The sequence below is a fragment of the Primulina huaijiensis genome, unplaced genomic scaffold (assembly GCF_012295235.1).
Source record: "Primulina huaijiensis isolate GDHJ02 unplaced genomic scaffold, ASM1229523v2 scaffold14403, whole genome shotgun sequence".
Lineage (NCBI taxonomy): Eukaryota > Viridiplantae > Streptophyta > Magnoliopsida > Lamiales > Gesneriaceae > Primulina > Primulina huaijiensis.
This window is the reverse complement of record NW_027342931.1, coordinates 137,594-156,072: the sequence shown is the minus strand read 5'-3', so window position 1 is coordinate 156,072 and position 18,479 is coordinate 137,594. Positions and strand designations below refer to the sequence as shown.

At 35.4% G+C, this 18,479-nt stretch overlaps 2 protein-coding genes and 1 long non-coding RNA gene across 3 annotated transcripts in view; 1 reads left to right on the top strand and 2 right to left on the bottom strand.

The window, feature by feature from the left end:
* The window catches only part of LOC140965789 (uncharacterized), a 12,430-nt gene extending 3,862 nt beyond the window's left edge, over nt 1–8,568 (bottom strand). Inside the window, exons 1-12 of the mRNA XM_073425970.1 lie at nt 8,380–8,568; nt 7,491–7,694; nt 6,882–6,977; nt 6,503–6,555; nt 6,306–6,402; nt 6,122–6,195; nt 5,552–5,654; nt 5,090–5,209; nt 4,809–4,885; nt 4,518–4,584; nt 3,904–3,969; nt 2,988–3,095 (exon numbers count right to left, since the gene is read on the bottom strand). Coding sequence (XP_073282071.1) covers nt 2,988–3,095; nt 3,904–3,969; nt 4,518–4,584; nt 4,809–4,885; nt 5,090–5,209; nt 5,552–5,654; nt 6,122–6,195; nt 6,306–6,402; nt 6,503–6,555; nt 6,882–6,977; nt 7,491–7,694; nt 8,380–8,529 — 1,215 coding nt within the window. The 5' untranslated portion in view covers nt 8,530–8,568. The remainder of the gene's footprint in view (nt 1–2,987; nt 3,096–3,903; nt 3,970–4,517; nt 4,585–4,808; nt 4,886–5,089; nt 5,210–5,551; nt 5,655–6,121; nt 6,196–6,305; nt 6,403–6,502; nt 6,556–6,881; nt 6,978–7,490; nt 7,695–8,379) is intronic.
* Nucleotides 8,569–10,642: 2,074 nt separating this feature from the next.
* LOC140965803 (protein CANDIDATE G-PROTEIN COUPLED RECEPTOR 7-like) lies at nt 10,643–12,293 on the top strand. Its single transcript, XM_073425997.1, has one exon. The coding sequence runs from the start codon at nt 10,775–10,777 to the stop codon at nt 12,080–12,082; it is 1,308 nt and encodes a 435-aa protein (XP_073282098.1). The 5' UTR covers nt 10,643–10,774; the 3' UTR covers nt 12,083–12,293.
* Nucleotides 12,294–16,203: 3,910 nt separating this feature from the next.
* Nucleotides 16,204–17,130, bottom strand: LOC140965773 (uncharacterized). Its single transcript, XR_012173152.1, has 4 exons — nt 17,085–17,130; nt 16,880–16,982; nt 16,710–16,786; nt 16,204–16,288 (listed from the first exon to the last, which is right to left on the bottom strand). It is a non-coding gene; the product is annotated as an uncharacterized lncRNA (long non-coding RNA).
* Nucleotides 17,131–18,479: the final 1,349 nt, after the last annotated feature.

Genomic DNA, 18,479 nt, shown 5'->3' with positions numbered 1-18,479 from the left:
CATCAGCCCAGAATGATTTTGGCAATCCAGAATGCAATCTCATGCTCCTTGCGCGTTCATTCAAGGTCCTGTTCATCCTTTCAGCTACACCATTCTGTTGAGGTGTACCAGGAATGGTTTTCTCCATCTTGATCCCGTTCTGTGCACAATATTTCTTGAACTCATCATCTTCATATTCTCCACCATTGTCAGACCGTAAGCACTTCACCTTCAAGTTGGTCTCATTTTCCACCATGGCTTTCCACCTTTTAAAGGTCTCGTAAACATCAGATTTATTTTTCAGAAAATAAACCCAAACTTTTCTACTCGAATCGTCAATGAATGTGACATAGTATCTCGAGCCTCCAAGGGATGTCACAGGAGATGGTCCCCATACATCAGTATGAACCAGCTCCAACTTTGCTGCTTTTGGTTCTCTGCCGCANTTGTTCTGCTTGCTGAATCAATATGAACATAGGATAGACATCCAAAAACTTTCAAGAAAGAAAGGTTTACTTCTTTGCCGCTCCAAACCTCTTCGGGTATTTTGTAGTCCAGTGGTACCGAAGGTCCTCTGTTGATCAGATATGCTGCAGTGTTAACAGTATCAGCCCATAATGATTTTGGCAATCCAGAATGCAATCTCATGCTCCTTGCGCGTTCATTCAGGGTCCTGTTCATCCTTTCAGCTACACCATTCTGTTGAGGTGTACAAGGAATGGTTTTCTCCATCTTGATCCCGTTCTGTGCACAATATTTCTTGAACTCATCATCTTCATATTCTCCACCATTGTCAGACCGTAAGCACTTCACCTTCAAGTTGGTCTCATTTTCCACCATGGCTTTCCACCTTTTAAAGGTCTCGTAAACATCAGATTTATTTTTCAGAAAATAAACCCAAACTTTTCTACTCGAATCGTCAATGAATGTGACATAGTATCTCGAGCCTCCAAGGGATGTCACAGGAGATGGTCCCCATACATCAGTATGAACCAGCTCCAACTTTGCTGCTTTCGGTTCTCTACCGCCTTTTGAAAAGCTCACCTTCTTCTGCTTTCCAAAGATACAGCTTTCACATAGTTGGTGTTCAACAGTCTTTAATTCTGGTAGCTTTCCTTTTGACACCAACATCTTCATTCCCTTCTCACTCATGTGTCCAAGTCTATAATGCCATAGACTTGAATTGGCTCCAGCATCCACAGCTGCTAATGTGTCTCTGCAACTGGAAGTCATATACAATGTTCCAGTTTTCTTTCCTCGAGCAACAATCATGGCTCCTTTGTTCACTTTCCAGGAACCATCACCGAAGGTCACATTGTGGCCTTCATCATCGAGCTGTCCCACCGAGATCAGATTGCGTGTCAAATTTGGTACATGTCTGACTTTGTTGATTTTCCAGACAGATCCATTTGACATCTTCATCCGTACATCACCCATACCAACAATTTCCAAGGGTTTTCCATCAGCCAGGAAAACTTTTCCGTAATCGCCAGCGATGTAATTATCAAATACATCGCGATCACCAGTGGTATGAAACGAAGCTCCCGAGTCCATAACCCAAGAATCAACAGGGCTTTCCATGGATAATAGCAGAGCATCATGTACTTCATCAGTGACAGCATTGGCATTATTTTTCATTGATCTGCAGTTCTTTTTCAGGTGACCAGTCTCACCACAGCTCCAGCACTTCATATTCTTTTCAGAGATGTTTTTGTCTTTTCCATTTCTTGACTTGGATCTACCGCGCCATCGGTTGGAACTCCTTTCACCACTCCTGCCTCTTCCTCTGTTATCAAGATTTAGAGCAGATCTCGATGATGTTGCTTCACCCGAGTCTTTCCTGCGAACTTCTTCAGCTAGGATTTGATCTCTAACATCATTGAGTTGTAGTTTTCCTTTTCCAACAGAGTTGCTAACCGCTGCCCGCATCGGTTCCCAAGTTTCTGGTAAAGACGCCAGAAGAATAAGTGCACGAATCTCATCATCAAATTTGATGTCCACCGATGTCAGCTGGGAGACAATCGTGTTGAATTCATTTATGTGTTTTGCCACCGAAGCACCTTCTCCCATCTTCAAGTTGAATAACTTCTTCATGAGATGTACTTTGTTGTTTGCTGATGGCTTCTCGTACATGTCTGACAGAATGGTCATCATCTCCTCCGTGGTTTTGGCCTCCGCCACGTTATGCGCCACGTTCTTTGTTAGGGTCAATCGTATGACACCTAAAACCTGTCGGTCAAGGAGCTCCCAATCATCATCCTCCATCTTTTCCGGTTTCTTTCCTGATAGAGGTTGATGGAGCTTCTTACTGTACAGATAATCTCTTATCTGTAACCGCCAGAACGAAAAATCTGTTCCATCGAACTTGTTGATTCCTGGTCCCGATCCATCATCTCCGGCCATCACTTCTCTAGCCTTAGCAAAAAATCTAAAAAATCTTTTCTGATGTGGAAGATCAGACAAAGCTGCAACCACAGAGCATACTCAGAATTCTTAAGAATTTTCACAACAAGGCTCTGATACCAGTTGTTGGGGAATTACACCCCCGAAGCGATGCCAACCACGATGATAATACCCAATAATTGCGGAATAAAATAACCAACAAGAACACAAAGATTTACGTGGTTCACCCAATATAGGCTACGTCCACGGAGCACTGCAACTTTTATAACTGGAAGAAATATTACAACAAGTGTATACACCAATACACTCAATATTTCTCACACTCCCAACCCGAGTATACCGAGAAAATAATTTCTCTAACTCACACAAAGAGAATTCCCGCACTCAAGAAAAAAATACACTCTTTTTTTTCTATGCACTCTCTTTTTATCAAAGCTAAAAAACTTTTGATTTTTGGGATACAATAACTGAAGGAATTGAGCTCTATTTATAACTAAATTCCTTCATTCAATTTTGTAAATAAAGCGACGTGTGATTTGTTATTTTTAATATTTTAATTAATGTGGGACCCACCCACATTTATTAAAATCTCACCTAACACTTACCTTCAACTTGAAATGTTGAAGAATCTGGTTGCTAGCCTCATCAAACTGATCTCGTTCTTCCCTGATATTCTGAAGTCGGCCATGAGCAGAAGTCAAGGAAGTAATAACCTAAAAAAATAATTAGACATGCCATTATTGTTGAAGATTGAATCATATGGTAATCAGACATCACAATCACTTGTAATGGAATTTGTATAGAAGTATGGTTTTATTGGTTGTATTTGATAAAACCAACTTTCTGCCCTCCAAATTATAATTAATTTACTACTTGCAATTGACCAAAAAAATAGAAAAAACTTCGAGGATTTAGTCAAGTAACGGGGGACTACCATAAATTCTTATTCCTATTCTTTAATGTTTAGAACATGTTTGCTTCAAAGGCATATGTACCTACTATGACATGGATTTCTGAACAGCAAATATCTGACAGAGTTTTGGTTTCATGAAGGAATGAACTCTTACGCAATATAGTTCAGATAAAGCCATAACCTGATGTATAGGTTTGTCTTTCTTTTGCGTAAAAAAGTTAACAATTATTTCTTGGGACGTGCTAGAGAATGGAGCTCGTTTAAAGAGAATTTGTAAAGGAATAAATGCAAGTTAAATCTGAACGATGAAAAATCGAAAGCATCATTGCGCAAATAAACATCTTCAGCTGCGTTGAAAAGTCAACATCTGGAAGTTTCAAGAAAAGTGTATAACCATTTATCACGCATCCGGCACATATGAATCTTGGTATTCAGTTTTAATTGTGGAAGAACCGACATATACTCGCTATTTCACGTTAATTTAATCACAAGCTACTCAGTACCAACAAATACCTTCATTCACTAGGCAATGCAACGATGTAGATACACTTCAGGCATCACATTTCAGTAATAGAACTATAGACAGGAGGAGAGTTGAATTTAAATACCTTTTTCAGCTCCCCTTCAAGTTTGTCCTTTTGCCTTTCAAGAGCTTCAATTTCAGAAACCAGTTCCTGGGAAGGGCCAAAGAGTCGGTTAAGTAGAATAACTCATGAAAAGAAAAGATGTGTGACAAGAAAATCTAATATCTAGGGGAGGACCGCTGATGTTCGTCCCCAATTACCCCCCAATGTAAAAAAATTCAAACACAAATTTCGCCCACTTGAATCTATCGTATCCCCAACTCTTCTACCCACGCGAATTCTGGATCCTCCCCAGCTAAAACCCTTGGGAAAGCCTTTCGAAGCAGATAATGATTCATAACATCTTCGAAGCACACATTGCAGAGCTTAGCCATATAACAATATAAATCATAATCGCTCATTTCTATTTCAGCTTCCCTAGAAATTGCTGTCCTGACTTCATTACTGTTTAGAAAAGCAGCAACAAGGTAGGCTGATAAAATTTGTTTAAAGAGAGTAAAAGCAGCGAGGCATTATCAATAAGCAAAAATATTCTAAAAAGGGCTACTGGGCTAGAATCCCCTCAAGCCAGCTGACTATTCGGGAGTGAAAAGTGCATTGATTTCCCATCATTAGTAGTAATAGTAGTAAAAAAGGACCTTCTCAAGTAGACTAACTTCACTGGTTTTGGTTACACGAAATTTAAGAGCTTCTTCTTTCTGTGTTCTGCATGCACAATAAATAGGACATATAATACACGCTTAACTCCTTGAGAAAGTAACATTTCAATATGAGATGAAAGGTATAAAGTTTTTATCAGCATAGCTATGAAGTTGCTCTCTATAAAAATATATAAACAACTTGCTGTTAAATGAGAGGTAAAAACATACCAGAAATTTGGGGAAAAAAAAAAGAGTCATTCTGACCCCTAGCTGGAGCCAACTACAAACCTGTTGTCTGAAATACGCTTTTCAGCTTTTGAGGCTGAGCTAACAAGAGATTCTGATAGTACCTTTAGCTTATCAACCTGCACAGTGAAGATGAGAACATTAGGGATAAGCCAATAAAACCGAAAATGAGAACAATAGGTATGAGATAAGCAAAAACAACTTTAAGAGACTAAGCCATGTGTTGTCTGAGATATATTTGAAACCATCATCAAGATCCGAGGATTGCACTTGTCAGAGCAATCAATTTAATTTGTCTTCAGCAATACGATGGTGAGAGTTACCTTTTGATTATGAGCAATAGGAGAATCCCTGATCTTCAAAACTTTCTTCCACAAAAGAAGCTCGTCTAACCGTGAACAAAGTTTAATTTGTTCAACCTCTTCCTCTGGAGACTGCAGCGATTGTAATCAGATGGATGCAATAGTTAGAAACTTAGATTTTATGTTTAGATCAAATGAGAAATAGACTATTTATGGTTACTAAACGAGGCATCAGGCCAACGCTGAGACAAGGATCACTACTTTATAGTTATAATTGGCTCATGGTCATTAGTTTGCCATTTATTCCACCAATGGAATTGTCAGATTATGGCCGGTGATTGGAAGCTATGCTACAAAAGGATTGATTCAGGATTCTTTAAATAATAACAGTGGACTCTCTAAATCATTTCAGTGCTCACTCATCGTTCTTAAAAATAGACGAGAGACCATCCATAAGAAAACAAGACGAGAGAAGAATCTTACCTCTGTTGACATCTCATTTGCAGTTTCGGATGATTTATTACAACTTAGAGGTAATTGCTTCCCATGCAGTTTGTGATGAATACTGGAAACTTCAGAGTCTATTCTGAGAACATATAAAAACACAAACCTAGAAATGATTAAAATGGTACTCTATTGAAAGTGCAAAGACGCCAACTGCAAAACCACCAACTAAGTATTCTACAAGTATATAAATTATGTCACTTGATTAACAGCATCATTTATCATTTAGAAGGCAAACCTTTCATTACCAATTCATAGAAACTCAAAGTACCGGAATTTGTCCAGAAATGACTAGTTGAAATATTTTGAAAGGCAGGCCTCTGAAAGAAAATGAATGATGCCAACGTTAAAAAGTTCAAGCTAGATCATAAAATACTTGGGTCCTTTGGTGCAGTTTTGAGTCCCTTAATGGCATGCTTCAAGGTAAATTTAATGTGCACACTGAACCAGTTTGGAATTTCGCAACCAAGAATAGTCCCAGTCACGTAGTACTTGTCAACATTAAATAAGCATATATTATGAAATTATGGGAGGTATACCCTTAACCACCTTACTAACACAGCATTTTTTTTAAGCCCTGCAATAGCTTCTTGTGCATGTTGCAACAGTTCTTCCCTCTTTGCCTGGAGTTATAAAACATGAAAAAATACCATTCACAAATGCTTCAAATATTCGGTGATATCATTGTTAATGGCATTGTAAACTGCCAAAATCTTGTGGTTTATTACCATACCAGTACTTCATCATCGTAGTTTGAGAATGTTTTTGCCAAATCTCGAATGTTGTTAACGGTTGCATTATGAGCTTCTTTTCCACCCATGAGACATAGCCTGAATGCATGATAATGTTATCGTTCACCCAGGGAAAACATAAAATACCGAATTACTCGATATTCATAAAATCTATTAAGAAGAGTCAAGTAAGTATCACCCAAACATCTCCAGAAGCAAGGAAATCTCCTCATCATTAGGCTTTTCCAGTATCTGGCCCAGAAAAGAGTCAATTGTCAGCCACCATCTATCACAAAGAACAAAAAAACCGTCCCAATACAGTGTAACTAGAAAACGAGACATCAGTGCTGCCATTACTGTAGAGAGCACGTGGAGATATATGTTTTTCAGCAGTGTACAGCAAAGGTGGGATTGGCAAAGAAGAAGAAAACAATAGGAACATTATATAATGTAGTTGAAATTAATTATGAGGAAGATCAAGAGATATAAAAGTAGGAGGAATCTTTAGGAGTGGGGGCAGTTTGCAGATGTTTGAGAAGCAAAGAGAACAACTGAAAACTGTCACTCGTAAATCTTACCAAAGACAGAGTTATGCCCTCAAGAGCTTGACTATGAAGGAATACGTCTCGAAAATTCATGGGTTCTCCACCAAGATCATGATCGTAATACAAAATCTGTCATTGTAATAAAGAAATATGATCGAAACTAATGCTATTAAGAAATTAATTTGGATACTCTTTTGACGTAGAAAATTAAAAATCCTTCACAAAATTCAGGCCCAGAAAAATACAAGATTTTGTGATGGAGAGCATAAACATATAAATGCAAGCTAGAGAACTTGAATATTGAATGCAGATCATGCTGGAGTCAACACTGAGAAGCTATAACAAAAGGAATTCTACGTGTTGCAGCCTAAGTATATTAGCCTAGATTTGTTTGTATTTGTCCGGCCCATGTAATTGAGAAGTCCGCCTCTTCTCCCCCCGGAGAATATGAAGAAAGCTGTCGGAAATCACTTCTTCCAAAGTTTGAGCTCATGGGACGTGACCCAAAATAATATTTGTACTCCAGCAAAAAAACTAACTGATAGCTTCCAAACACGAAATTTATACACAAAATAACTTCTGCAAGTGAAATTGAAATCTCCAGTTAGAAACAGAATATAAAGGCTGAGTGAAAACACAAACCACTGTTGGCTTTGTAGGAGAATCATTAGATTCAATATATAAGTCAAGATGTTCAGTTTTGAGAGCTCCATCGAGTCTCTCTATCTCTTTCAAGGCAACTAACCATCTTCTTAGTAACTGAACTCTCTCTATCCCCCTACATGTAACAGAAACTTCTTCCAATCTTTTTACTGCAAGCTTGTAACTTTGGAAATTCCGAGCTCCCTGTAATTCCAGAAAGTGACAAGCATATTAACAACAAAGTGCGTGGGACAAAAATGGAAATAGAACCCACATAAATAAATTGCATAAAGTAAGTCCAGATTCAAAATAGCATCTAATGCTAAACAGAATGCAAGTGTGAAAAATAATAGTCTAAATATTGTAACATAAACGTTTGCATGTCATAATGTTTTAAGTAAATAAGGCGTTGCATATAATTATTCAATTTCAGTGGTCAATAATATCTGTTAGTTCATAATCCATTAATTACAGTAAGAGTGTTTTGTAAGGATACCCATAAACCTAAACACAGCACTACAGGAAAATGATATTACAAGAGAAATACAGGCACAAGGATTATCCAACCGGTGTGTACCACAGAATAATCTGCTGGTCCATGTGATCTGACAACAGTGCCTTTTTTCTGAATCTGTGTCATACTGTCATTAAACTCCCGGATGATAATGCGTCGAACTTCAAAATTTTCCAAAACAATGTTCTTTTACCGATTAAAAGCAGAGGTGAAAAATGATCTTTCTGGATCCTAATGAGTTTAATGAAACTAATCTCGCACCACAAAAGCATTTCAATCAATGGGCCAAATCAACGCAAAGTTCCCCTCAGTTACACTCGATGCATGCACATGCACACGAACACGAACAAAGAGAGATTAACAAATAAACATTACAATGCGATCCTGGAAAATCTTGGCGCCACCAGCAACGGCTTGCCCCGCTTTATGCACGACGGTGTCTTTATAATTGCGGACGGCGGAGCTGAGTTGGACGCTGCCGCCGGCTTCCACAGCTCTGCTCATCGCAGATCGAATCCACGACATAATTTCGAATTGCTGCTACGATTCACAACAATAAATCACGCAAAATGGTAAGGAAGAAAAATGGAAAATAGAATCGATGAATGATAAATTTGATCAGAGAGCGAACGTTATGAGAAGTTCGAGTCTCGAGCCATTCGTTTCGCGCGTCGCCATGTGCTTTACCGAAAATGCCCTTTCCGATTTAAAGATCTGTTTTCATCGATATTTGCCTTGAATGTGTATTTGTTAGTTGTACATCACATACATTTTTACATTGAAAAATCTTTACAAAAACTATATTTGTGAATTAAAATAATGCTTCGATTCCTTGAAAATCGAACTTAATTTCAAAAAGTTGTTTATTAGAATGAAACGTTTGTAAACTTTTGATCAAAGCGTAACTTTATTTCCCCATATTCGCGATTTACTTAAGTGCTAATGGATCAAATTCATGAGTCCAAGAGACGTGTGTCTATATGTTAGAGTTGTCTTATATCCCTTAAATATCAATTTTACTATTATCTTATCGACATTCATGTCCCCAATGGAGACAATATTACATGTTAAGATCATGTGACACTTTTTAAATACCAACAAGATTAAGCGGCGACTCGTCAGTAACTTGACACACTCATTAACAAGTCACTTATCTCAGTACCACTCTCATTCATGCACGATTAACCCAACATCTCAATACTACTCTCACTCATGCACGTTTAGCTAAACAAATTTGTTTTTCTGAAAAGAAACAACTTAAGAAAATGTTACGAAATGCTAACAGAGAAAAGGATTTGTATTAATATCATTTGAGTTATTCTATATGGATGAAGGTCAAAGGAGTATATTAACAAGATAGTTAAATATCCTAGTAAATAAAGAAATATGTTCATACATATCATAGCAGAATTGTGGAATTTTCCAAATTTTGAAAAACCATCATCACTTTTATTAACATGGACGCAAATTAACAGGTGTGATGAAAGAGTAATTTATTGAATATGATCTAATTTGGATTTTGATAATGATAGAAGAGTAAGTCTTTTCTGAGACGGTCTCACGAATTTTTATCTGTGAGACGGATCAACTCTACCGATATTCACAATAAAAAGTAATACTCTTAGCATAAAAAATAATACTTTTTCATGGATGACACAAATAAGATATCCGACCCATGAAATTGATCCGTGAGACCGTTTCACAAGAATTTTTGTGATGATAGAGTGCATCAAATTTATATGTGCGATTGGTTAAATAATTTATATGGTAACAACTTAATCAAAGTCTCAATGTTATGCTGTGATCACATAATAATTCTTTGGTTTAGACAAATTTTCTAAAGAAGAATAATTTTGAAATTGTTTGTTAAAATAATACTAACGTATATGTCAACATGGATTCTAAAAATTTTATTAGGTGATTTATCCATTTATGTCAAGTTTAGCATTTTTATGTAAATTGATCAAACCAAGCACATATAACCAATCCCGATATAATATGATTAAATTTTTTGGTCCAAAAAATATTAAACTAAAACATATTATATATCATCGAAGGATACCTCATGTAGCCAAAAATTATGATTATCTGAATCACTCTGTAGGTTCGTAAACGAATCCAAGTAATCGTAGAAGGATATTCCAGCTAGCTCGTAAACAGGTCCAAGTAGCTGGTGGAGAGAAATCTTTGTGGGTTATCACTTGCGTCACAAACAAATGTCTGAGGCGCCGGGGTTTGCTCGACGTAGATAATTCGACGTTCAAGTCAGAAAATAATTTAAAAATGTTAATTGAGAGCTAAAAAATTTAAGCATAAAATCCTCACCCTTTGAATAATGAGAATCTTCCCTTATTTATAAATTTTTTTGGAGTGTATAACGGATTTGAGTCTTTATAATTAATTTGGACCTCAATAATAAATTGAATAATTAAATTGGGTAGTTACCATCAATTCCTTTGTTTTTACTCAAACATAAAGCTAGCAAAGCCAAATCTAACGTTTTAAAAAAACCAACGACGTGATTTAAAAATTAAACTGAATAGGACTGTAACGAAATATTATTAAAAGTATGAGGGTAAATATGTAATATGCTACAAATATGGGAATTTAATTTGCATTTATTCTTTCTGGTCAGAAAGCGCAGTTTACATTGCTTCCTTCAGGCGATCCAGATCTTAGGGGCATTATCGGAACCAAAATCCTTTTTCACGCGATATTCAACTCCTTCCTCCTAAAAGCAGCCGCCTTCTGCCGTCTCCACCGTACCCAAATGACGAAATTACCTTTCCTTTTCCTCGTCTTCTCCCTCGTTGTCATCCTGCCGCCCATGGCCGCCGAGATCAAAACCCTGAAAATTTCCTCCGATTCTCGTGCCATGATTCTCTTTGAGCGATTCGGATTTACCCACACTGGTCAAGCCAACATCTCCGTGTCTTCGGTCTCCGTCGATTCCCCCGGCGCATCCGCCGATTCCTCCCACCTCGGATTCTTCCTCCTATCGGAAGAATCTCTAATTCAAGTCCTCGTTGAACTACAACAAACCCCTTCTTTCTGCGTTCTTGAATCGAAATACATTACCCACCTCTTCACTTTTCGAGATCTGTCTCCGCCGCCGCGTTCCTCGTTCCAGCGCTCTTATCCGATCAGTTCCCCGAATGAGTATTCGCTCTTCTTCGCCAATTGTGCTCCTGATTCTACGGTGTCGATGGAGGTGCGCACGGAGCTTTATAATTTCGATGGTCACGTGAAGGATTTTTTATCGGCCGGGCTGACTCAGTTGCCCTCGTTATATTTTTGTTTCTCAGTTGTTTATTTTGCGTTTTTTGGTTTCTGGATTTTTATATGTTTGAAAAATAGGAGGGTTGTTCATCGGATTCACGCCTTGATGGGTGTGTTGGTGATTATGAAGGCGTTGAATTTGTTGGCTGCGGCTGAGGATAAGCATTATGTGAAGGTTACTGGAACGCCGCATGGGTGGGATGTGTTGTTTTACATTTTCCAGTTTATTAGGGTCGTTTTGCTGTTTACGGTGATAATTTTGATTGGTACTGGGTGGTCGTTCTTGAAGCCTTTCTTGCAGGAGAGGGAGAAGAAGGTGTTGATGATTGTGATCCCATTGCAAGTTTTGGCAAATGTGGCTTCCGTTGTCATCGGGGAGACAGGCCCTTTTATTAAGGATTGGGTTACTTGGAATCAGGTTTTCTTGTTGGTGGATATCATCTGTTGTTGTGCAATTATTTTTCCGATAGTATGGTCGATTAGGTCATTGAGGGAGACATCTAAGACCGATGGGAAGGCTGCGAGGAATCTAGCAAAATTGACTCTTTTTAGGCAGTTTTATATTGTAGTGATCGGGTACCTTTACTTCACGAGGATTGTGGTGTTTGCACTTCGGACAATTGCTGCTTACAAGTACCAGTGGGTGGCCAATGCAGCTGAGGAAATCGCCAGTCTTGCATTTTATGCTGTGATCTTTTACATGTTTAGGCCAGTGGAAAAGAATGAGTACTTTGTACTGGATGAAGAGGAGGAAGAAGCAGCGGAGTTGGCTCTCCGGGATGAAGAATTCGAGCTTTGAGTCGGAGATTCAAATGGTACACTTTTTTGTGTTTACACCAGCCTCACATTTGAAGATATTGAGTTTGTTTAGCCAATATATAGATGCATTTCTCTTAAAGTTAAGCAGTGTACTTGTTTCTCTCTTTCGCTTACATTCTCCAAGAGAAACTTTTACTTTGATGTTATAGTTTGACTTTGGATTATGGAAATGTTTTATCGGTCTTTTATTGGTTGTTGTGCTCCACATCTTTACTTCATTTATGATATAATAATTTCTTCGTTAAATGAACTAGGATATAGATGGTAGATATCAAGATTGTGCGCACTAGCAAAAATGGCTTGGGATTCTCTTTTTCTACAAAAACCTTGTCTTTTATCTGATTGTAATTCTGACCATTGGAAATGAATGTGTTAAGTCGTCGTTACCACTCTGGTTTTTGTTCATAATGGCTGTTGTTCGTTTTCTTCATTTAATTATCCCCATATATTTGACTTCAAAGATCATTAAGCTGCATTAGTATTGTCTTCCCAATTGTATTATGCAATAATTGTTAGTCGGTTAGTCCCCAGGAAAATGGCTATGCATTGAGTCAGCCACGAGTAAAACATGAACATGTACTGCATGTGTCATGGACACGTGTCATAAGTATTATTCTGAGTATCCAGTGTTTAGTGGCCTGGTGTTTGCAGCTGGTACATCCATAGTTGTCACAGTGCGCTCTTTTTTGCACTTTAAGCGTGCATTGGATACAAACAGCTTTTTCTTTTAAAAAATTCTGAAAGTGAATTTACGCCTTGCGCTTTTAATTACTACGGGTACATCAAATATATGAAGAGGTAGAAGGATGAAAATAGCAGCTGGTGAGTGAAAATATTATGGGAACTTAAAAGTGATAGCAGATCATTGCATTAGGTTTCTAGTGTTTTGAGCTCGAATATTTTCTTGTCCCCTCTGCAGTCTACCCTCCCTATACAATGGTTTGGCCCTGAAATGACTTGCTGATTCTAGACTTGAATATTGTCATAGATCTTGGAAAATTTATGAGTCGTGTTTGAAAGAATAGAAAATTAAAGTGATATTGATTAGTGGAATATCCGAAGTTCAAGAAACACGTAGTTTGTGGCTTTGTGCCAACTTTAACAGCCTTTTCATGTCTGTTATTTGGTAAATCACCATGCTGTTTTGTTCTTTGTCACCAAGTCACGCCCTTGCGGTAAAGGTGGTTTAGTTTTTTAACCGATCCTTCTTGTTTTATCCCAGAATAACAATCAATTCTGTGGTTAGAGCAATCCATACCATTTTCATTGTAAAGCAGCTTTGTCCTTTAAATTTCTATTTATTATTGTGTTGATGACTGCTACTTCGATTCAGAGTAAATTTTTACCTTTCTTGAGCTATTATTTTGTATGCTATCCTTCTTGTAGCTTGAACAGTGAAGAGATTCTTCCATCCAGCATCCTAAGTAAACCCAACCATGGTTATATTTCAAAACCGGAACCATTTCCCAAGGACTGAAACCAAAACCAATGACCTGTCCGTATGCACCAAATTGTCTCTAAAACATCGGCAATAAATTATTTGGTTAATGTCTGTCCTGAGCCAGGTCTAGGATGAAGCTCCTCTTGGCTGCTGCCTTTGTTTATTATATATTATGTCTTTCCTATTCTAAGCTCACATTTGTCTCTTTGTTATTTTTTAAAACCTGAAATTATACTTTGTCGTAAATGTTAGGTTGGCCATGTTTTTCTCACTTGCTGGAAAACTGTTGCCAATGTGTTTTTGACATATGAATTCAGCCTTCCACCTCAGAATATAACTGTGTTTGTAATGCATTTGGCATCAAAACTTGGTGATTATGTTATGTGCTTGTTTCACATCACGTGCGCATGGCTTTTGTTTATGATCGTTGATGATTGAACCGATAGATGTACATGTAATTTCACCATGATCCTTATTAAAATTACAAAAAGAGAAGCAATCTTTTTAAGTTTAGGACTGATGCGTGGTTATGCTATTAAGTTTACCAGTTTGCCTTTACGTCATCAAACCTTTGTAACATGCTTTGCCATAAAAATCCTCCTTGTCGTGCCCTTCATATTTCAGAGATTATGGTAGGCTTTTTTATTTTATATAAATTGATTGAGGTTGAGAGTATGCTTATCTTGCATAGTATTGCTTGTGTAAGGTTCCAAGCAAATTTAGATGCGGGTAAGAAAAGTAGATATTCTACTTATAGACCATGCTTTTTTTTTTTTTTTTTTTTATTTTTTTTATTTTTTTTTTTTTTTTTTTTTTTTTTTTTTTTTTTTTTTTTTTTTTTTTTTTTTTTTTTTTTTTTTTTTTTTTTTTTTTTTTTTTTTTTTTTTTTTTTTTTTTTTTTTTTTTTTTTTTTTTTTTTTTTTTTTTTTTTTTTTTTTTTTTTTTTTTTTTTTTTTTTTTTTTTTTTTTTTTTTTTTTTTTTTTTTTTTTTTTTTTTTTTTTTTTTTTTTTTTTTTTTTTTTTTTTTTTTTTTTTTTTTTTTTTTTTTTTTTTTTTTTTTTTTTTTTTTTTTTTTTTTTTTTTTTTTTTTTTTTTTTTTTTTTTTTTTTTTTTTTTTTTTTTATTGTTTTTAAAGTTTTGAACGATCCGTAGTAGCTTTACCTTTTCTACTTGGTTAAGAAGCCACAGTATCATTGATTTCATTGACTACACGCCCATTTTTATAGAACATATTCTCAATTCATGATGTATTTCCTGCTGCATGTTTTTTCTGCACTTATTTGGGACGCTTTTTTCGTTCTTTACAAATTCTTGGGTGAATGTCTGAATGAAGGGTGAGGCGTATAGTTTCGTGCCCATGTCCGATCAAATTTTCATCTTGTTATTGTTGATTCAGAAAGATTGTACAACGTTATAACTGATTAAGAAAATTCAGTAACGTAGTTCGATATTAATTGAATATGATATGGATTGAATACAAATGTTCTTGAGGTTTTATTTTTTATAGTATCTAGATATAAATTTTATCCATATACAATAATAATAAGCTCGGTTAGCAACTATTCCATAGTTTGTAATATTTCTTTACACTTCCTAATAATTATCATATACCATGGCTAGGTTTATTGTAGTAACGACAATTGTAATTTAGCTGAGCCACTCGTGTTTATCGGATGATCTAAAGTTTACCGTCAAGTGTGGTGGATATTAAATTTGAAATAAAATGATAAATTATAATTTTTTTTCTTATAATTAATAAATATAAATAAAATAAAATTATAAATGATGATATTGTAATTTTAATTACATAAACAAATAATGGCAACCAAACATTTTAATAAGATTGAACTACTAATCTTATCAAGTCAATCAAAGGCAAATTAACACAAAGCACCCCTAAAATGCAAATAAAAATAAAACCATTAAAATTCACAAATGTCTTGAAATAAAAATAATAATTCACAATCTATATATATAAATATAATATATGGAATCTATGATAAAAAAATATAGAAAGTCAAATAAAATAATAATAATAATAATAATAATATCTTTTTTAGGAAAAAAGATCATGAAGCGTTGAGTCACCATATCAGAATAATTAATTAATATTGTCAAAAATTAATTATATTTGAAAATATGCTATGTGATTGAAAAGGACTGCTTCAACGTTTATCAGTCCAAGGAAAAACCATATAGTACTGATAGGTACATATATATAGTCACTATTTAACCTTCATCATGCATATGAAAATGTAAATCAACCCAAAAGAGATCAACCCGAAGATTAGATTTTTGCCGGTTTTAGACAGAAGAAGTTAGCAAATAACTTTTTTTGATATATTTCACGAGTCTTTCGGGGTCGCACTTTGTTGGCTTGTAAGCATCAGTTAGTCTTATTCATTGCCTGGACAAAGATTACAACACTACATATAAGAAGATGGTCTCTGTTTTGCTATTCTGGATTGACTGCTAATTAACCACCGTGCAAACCACCGCATGGATAACTCTAACTACAAAAACACCATACTGCTGAGGCACAAGGCATATAAACAGATTCAAGAGAACAATGCATGTTTTAGCATTAAGGCCTTTCAACGTGAAGAAATCAATGAATATAATGGATTAAATACCTCAATCCATGCTGCTAGCTTTGGCTTGCCTGCCTGCCATAAAATCCTGTTTAAATATTATCTGGAATGTGACTTCAAACCTCTCTACAAATGAAGCATACACAACATCTATCTCTGTACACAGAGTGACATTAATCAGACAAATCCAAGCTAAAGATCTACTCATGTGGCACGTAAAAAAAATCCTAGGTCATCCAAGGGAGGTTTAATATTTCAAAGAAATCATTCCAATTCATTCTTTATCATGAAAAATAGTTCCATATTTTGGGAAAACACGTCATTTTAGACATGAAATATCTTTTTATGAAATTATGATCACCCTTTTGTCACACTACTTTCTAGCAATCATCACACATGGTCAAACATTACCTACCAAAAGGCATTATTTTTCAAAAAACATTATCCAGAACCAACTCGAAATTAACAAATCTCCAGTAGTTCTAAACATTTTTCTAAGATTATTTATTTTTTTGGTATAATGAAAGTGGGGGGAGGGGGTTGGTTGTTGACACATGGGATGAAAAATCAAATACCTGACTGAACTGATCAAGGAAGAATGATCCGTCATCAAACTTATGAAGGGCAGTTTCCAGGTAATCAAATACAGCTGCTGTGTAACAAAATATTCATAAAATTTTAAACCAATCAATATCATGATGCACAGACTTATGCAGTAAGAAAGGAGATCAGGCTACAACAATACCAGATTCGTTGACAGCGTCTCCTTTGAGTGATGTAAACAGATTGTTTATGAATGTATCAATATAGACTATCAACTCCTCAGCAAATTTCAAACTGGCCGGATCCTGTGGTGCTCTCACATTAAGATTTATTTATAAGAAAAAACAATTGAAGGAACGAAAAGACCAGATTCAGAAAAGGAGATCGAACTCAAAATCATATATTACATCAGGCATTAGAGCCGGTCCACCAACATTGATATCGACGTACTTAGGGGTGTCAATCGGGTCGGGTGGGTTGGGTTTCGGGTCAACCCGCGAAATTTTTTTTTCAACCCGAAAACCTCCAACCCGAACACGAACCCGTCTAACCCGAATCAACCCGTCTAACCCGAAATTTATTTTTTTTATATATTTTTTTAAAAAAAATTAATCAAAAAAATTCGAAAAAATAAAAAATTATAAAAATATTTTAATTTAAACACATAATAAAAAAATTTCCGATTTAAATTTGAAAGTTTAATTGTAGAAAATTAAAAGTATATTTACTAAATCAAATAAACAATTGTTAAAAAAATAAAAAATATACAAAATAAATATTAAATGATGAAAATTTAACATATAAATATACAATAAATTTTGTTCAAACATACAATATATAAAAATATAGGTAATATTTTAAAAAAAAAAATTTCAGGTCAACTCGCGACCCAACCCGAAACCCATCTAACCCAGCTTTAACCCGAATCCAACCCGAACCAGAAAAACCCCAACCCGAACCTGATTTTTTCGTGTTGGTTCGTGTCGAGTTGACGGATCGTGTTGCATTTTGACACCCATACACATAATTAACCAAATATAGGCTCTCTCCAATGACTTGGCCATTATGTTCTAATGCTGGAACCTACAGATGAGAAAAGAGAAAATTTAGTAAAAAATTTATAATAAATTTAGTAAAAAATTTATATCACGCCAACCATGAGAAAATTTAGTAAAAAATTAATAATAATCACAGCTACTTATCATGGATTTTGAAGAGAAACCTTTCAAGTCTTTGTCCTTCTTTTTCTTTTTATTTTTGGGGAGGGGGTTCTTAATTACGATAAAATCAGTAGTGTACTGCATATATTAGAGTATAAAACTGAAGGGAAAAGTAGAACCGTCTATTTTAGCGAAAAACTTCACAAAACTGACAGCTACTAAAAATATATCAGTTAAAATTCTGAAATTCGAAACTTTCAATTTTCATTAAATGAATAAGATTTATACTTTATGTAAATCGACGCTATCCAATCGTAGTAGGATTTCTCTTAATCCCCGATGATCTAGTTTCAATACAAAAATTGTTTAAGATTTTTAGTGTGATCTAAACGAAGAATCTAGTTTTCGATTATATACCTGATTAAACGATCAAATGAGAGATTCGTTCGTAGATATTTACAAAAAATGTTATATCCACTTAAAAATTGGAATAATCGGAGCCGACATTAAATACACAAAGTTAAATAAATTAAAACATCATATGAATATTATAAATTATACGACGAATAATAAACGTTTCGAACGTCGAAATTAAAATTTTCAAACTCTCACTACTCTTTTGGTGCGAGAAAAACGATACTC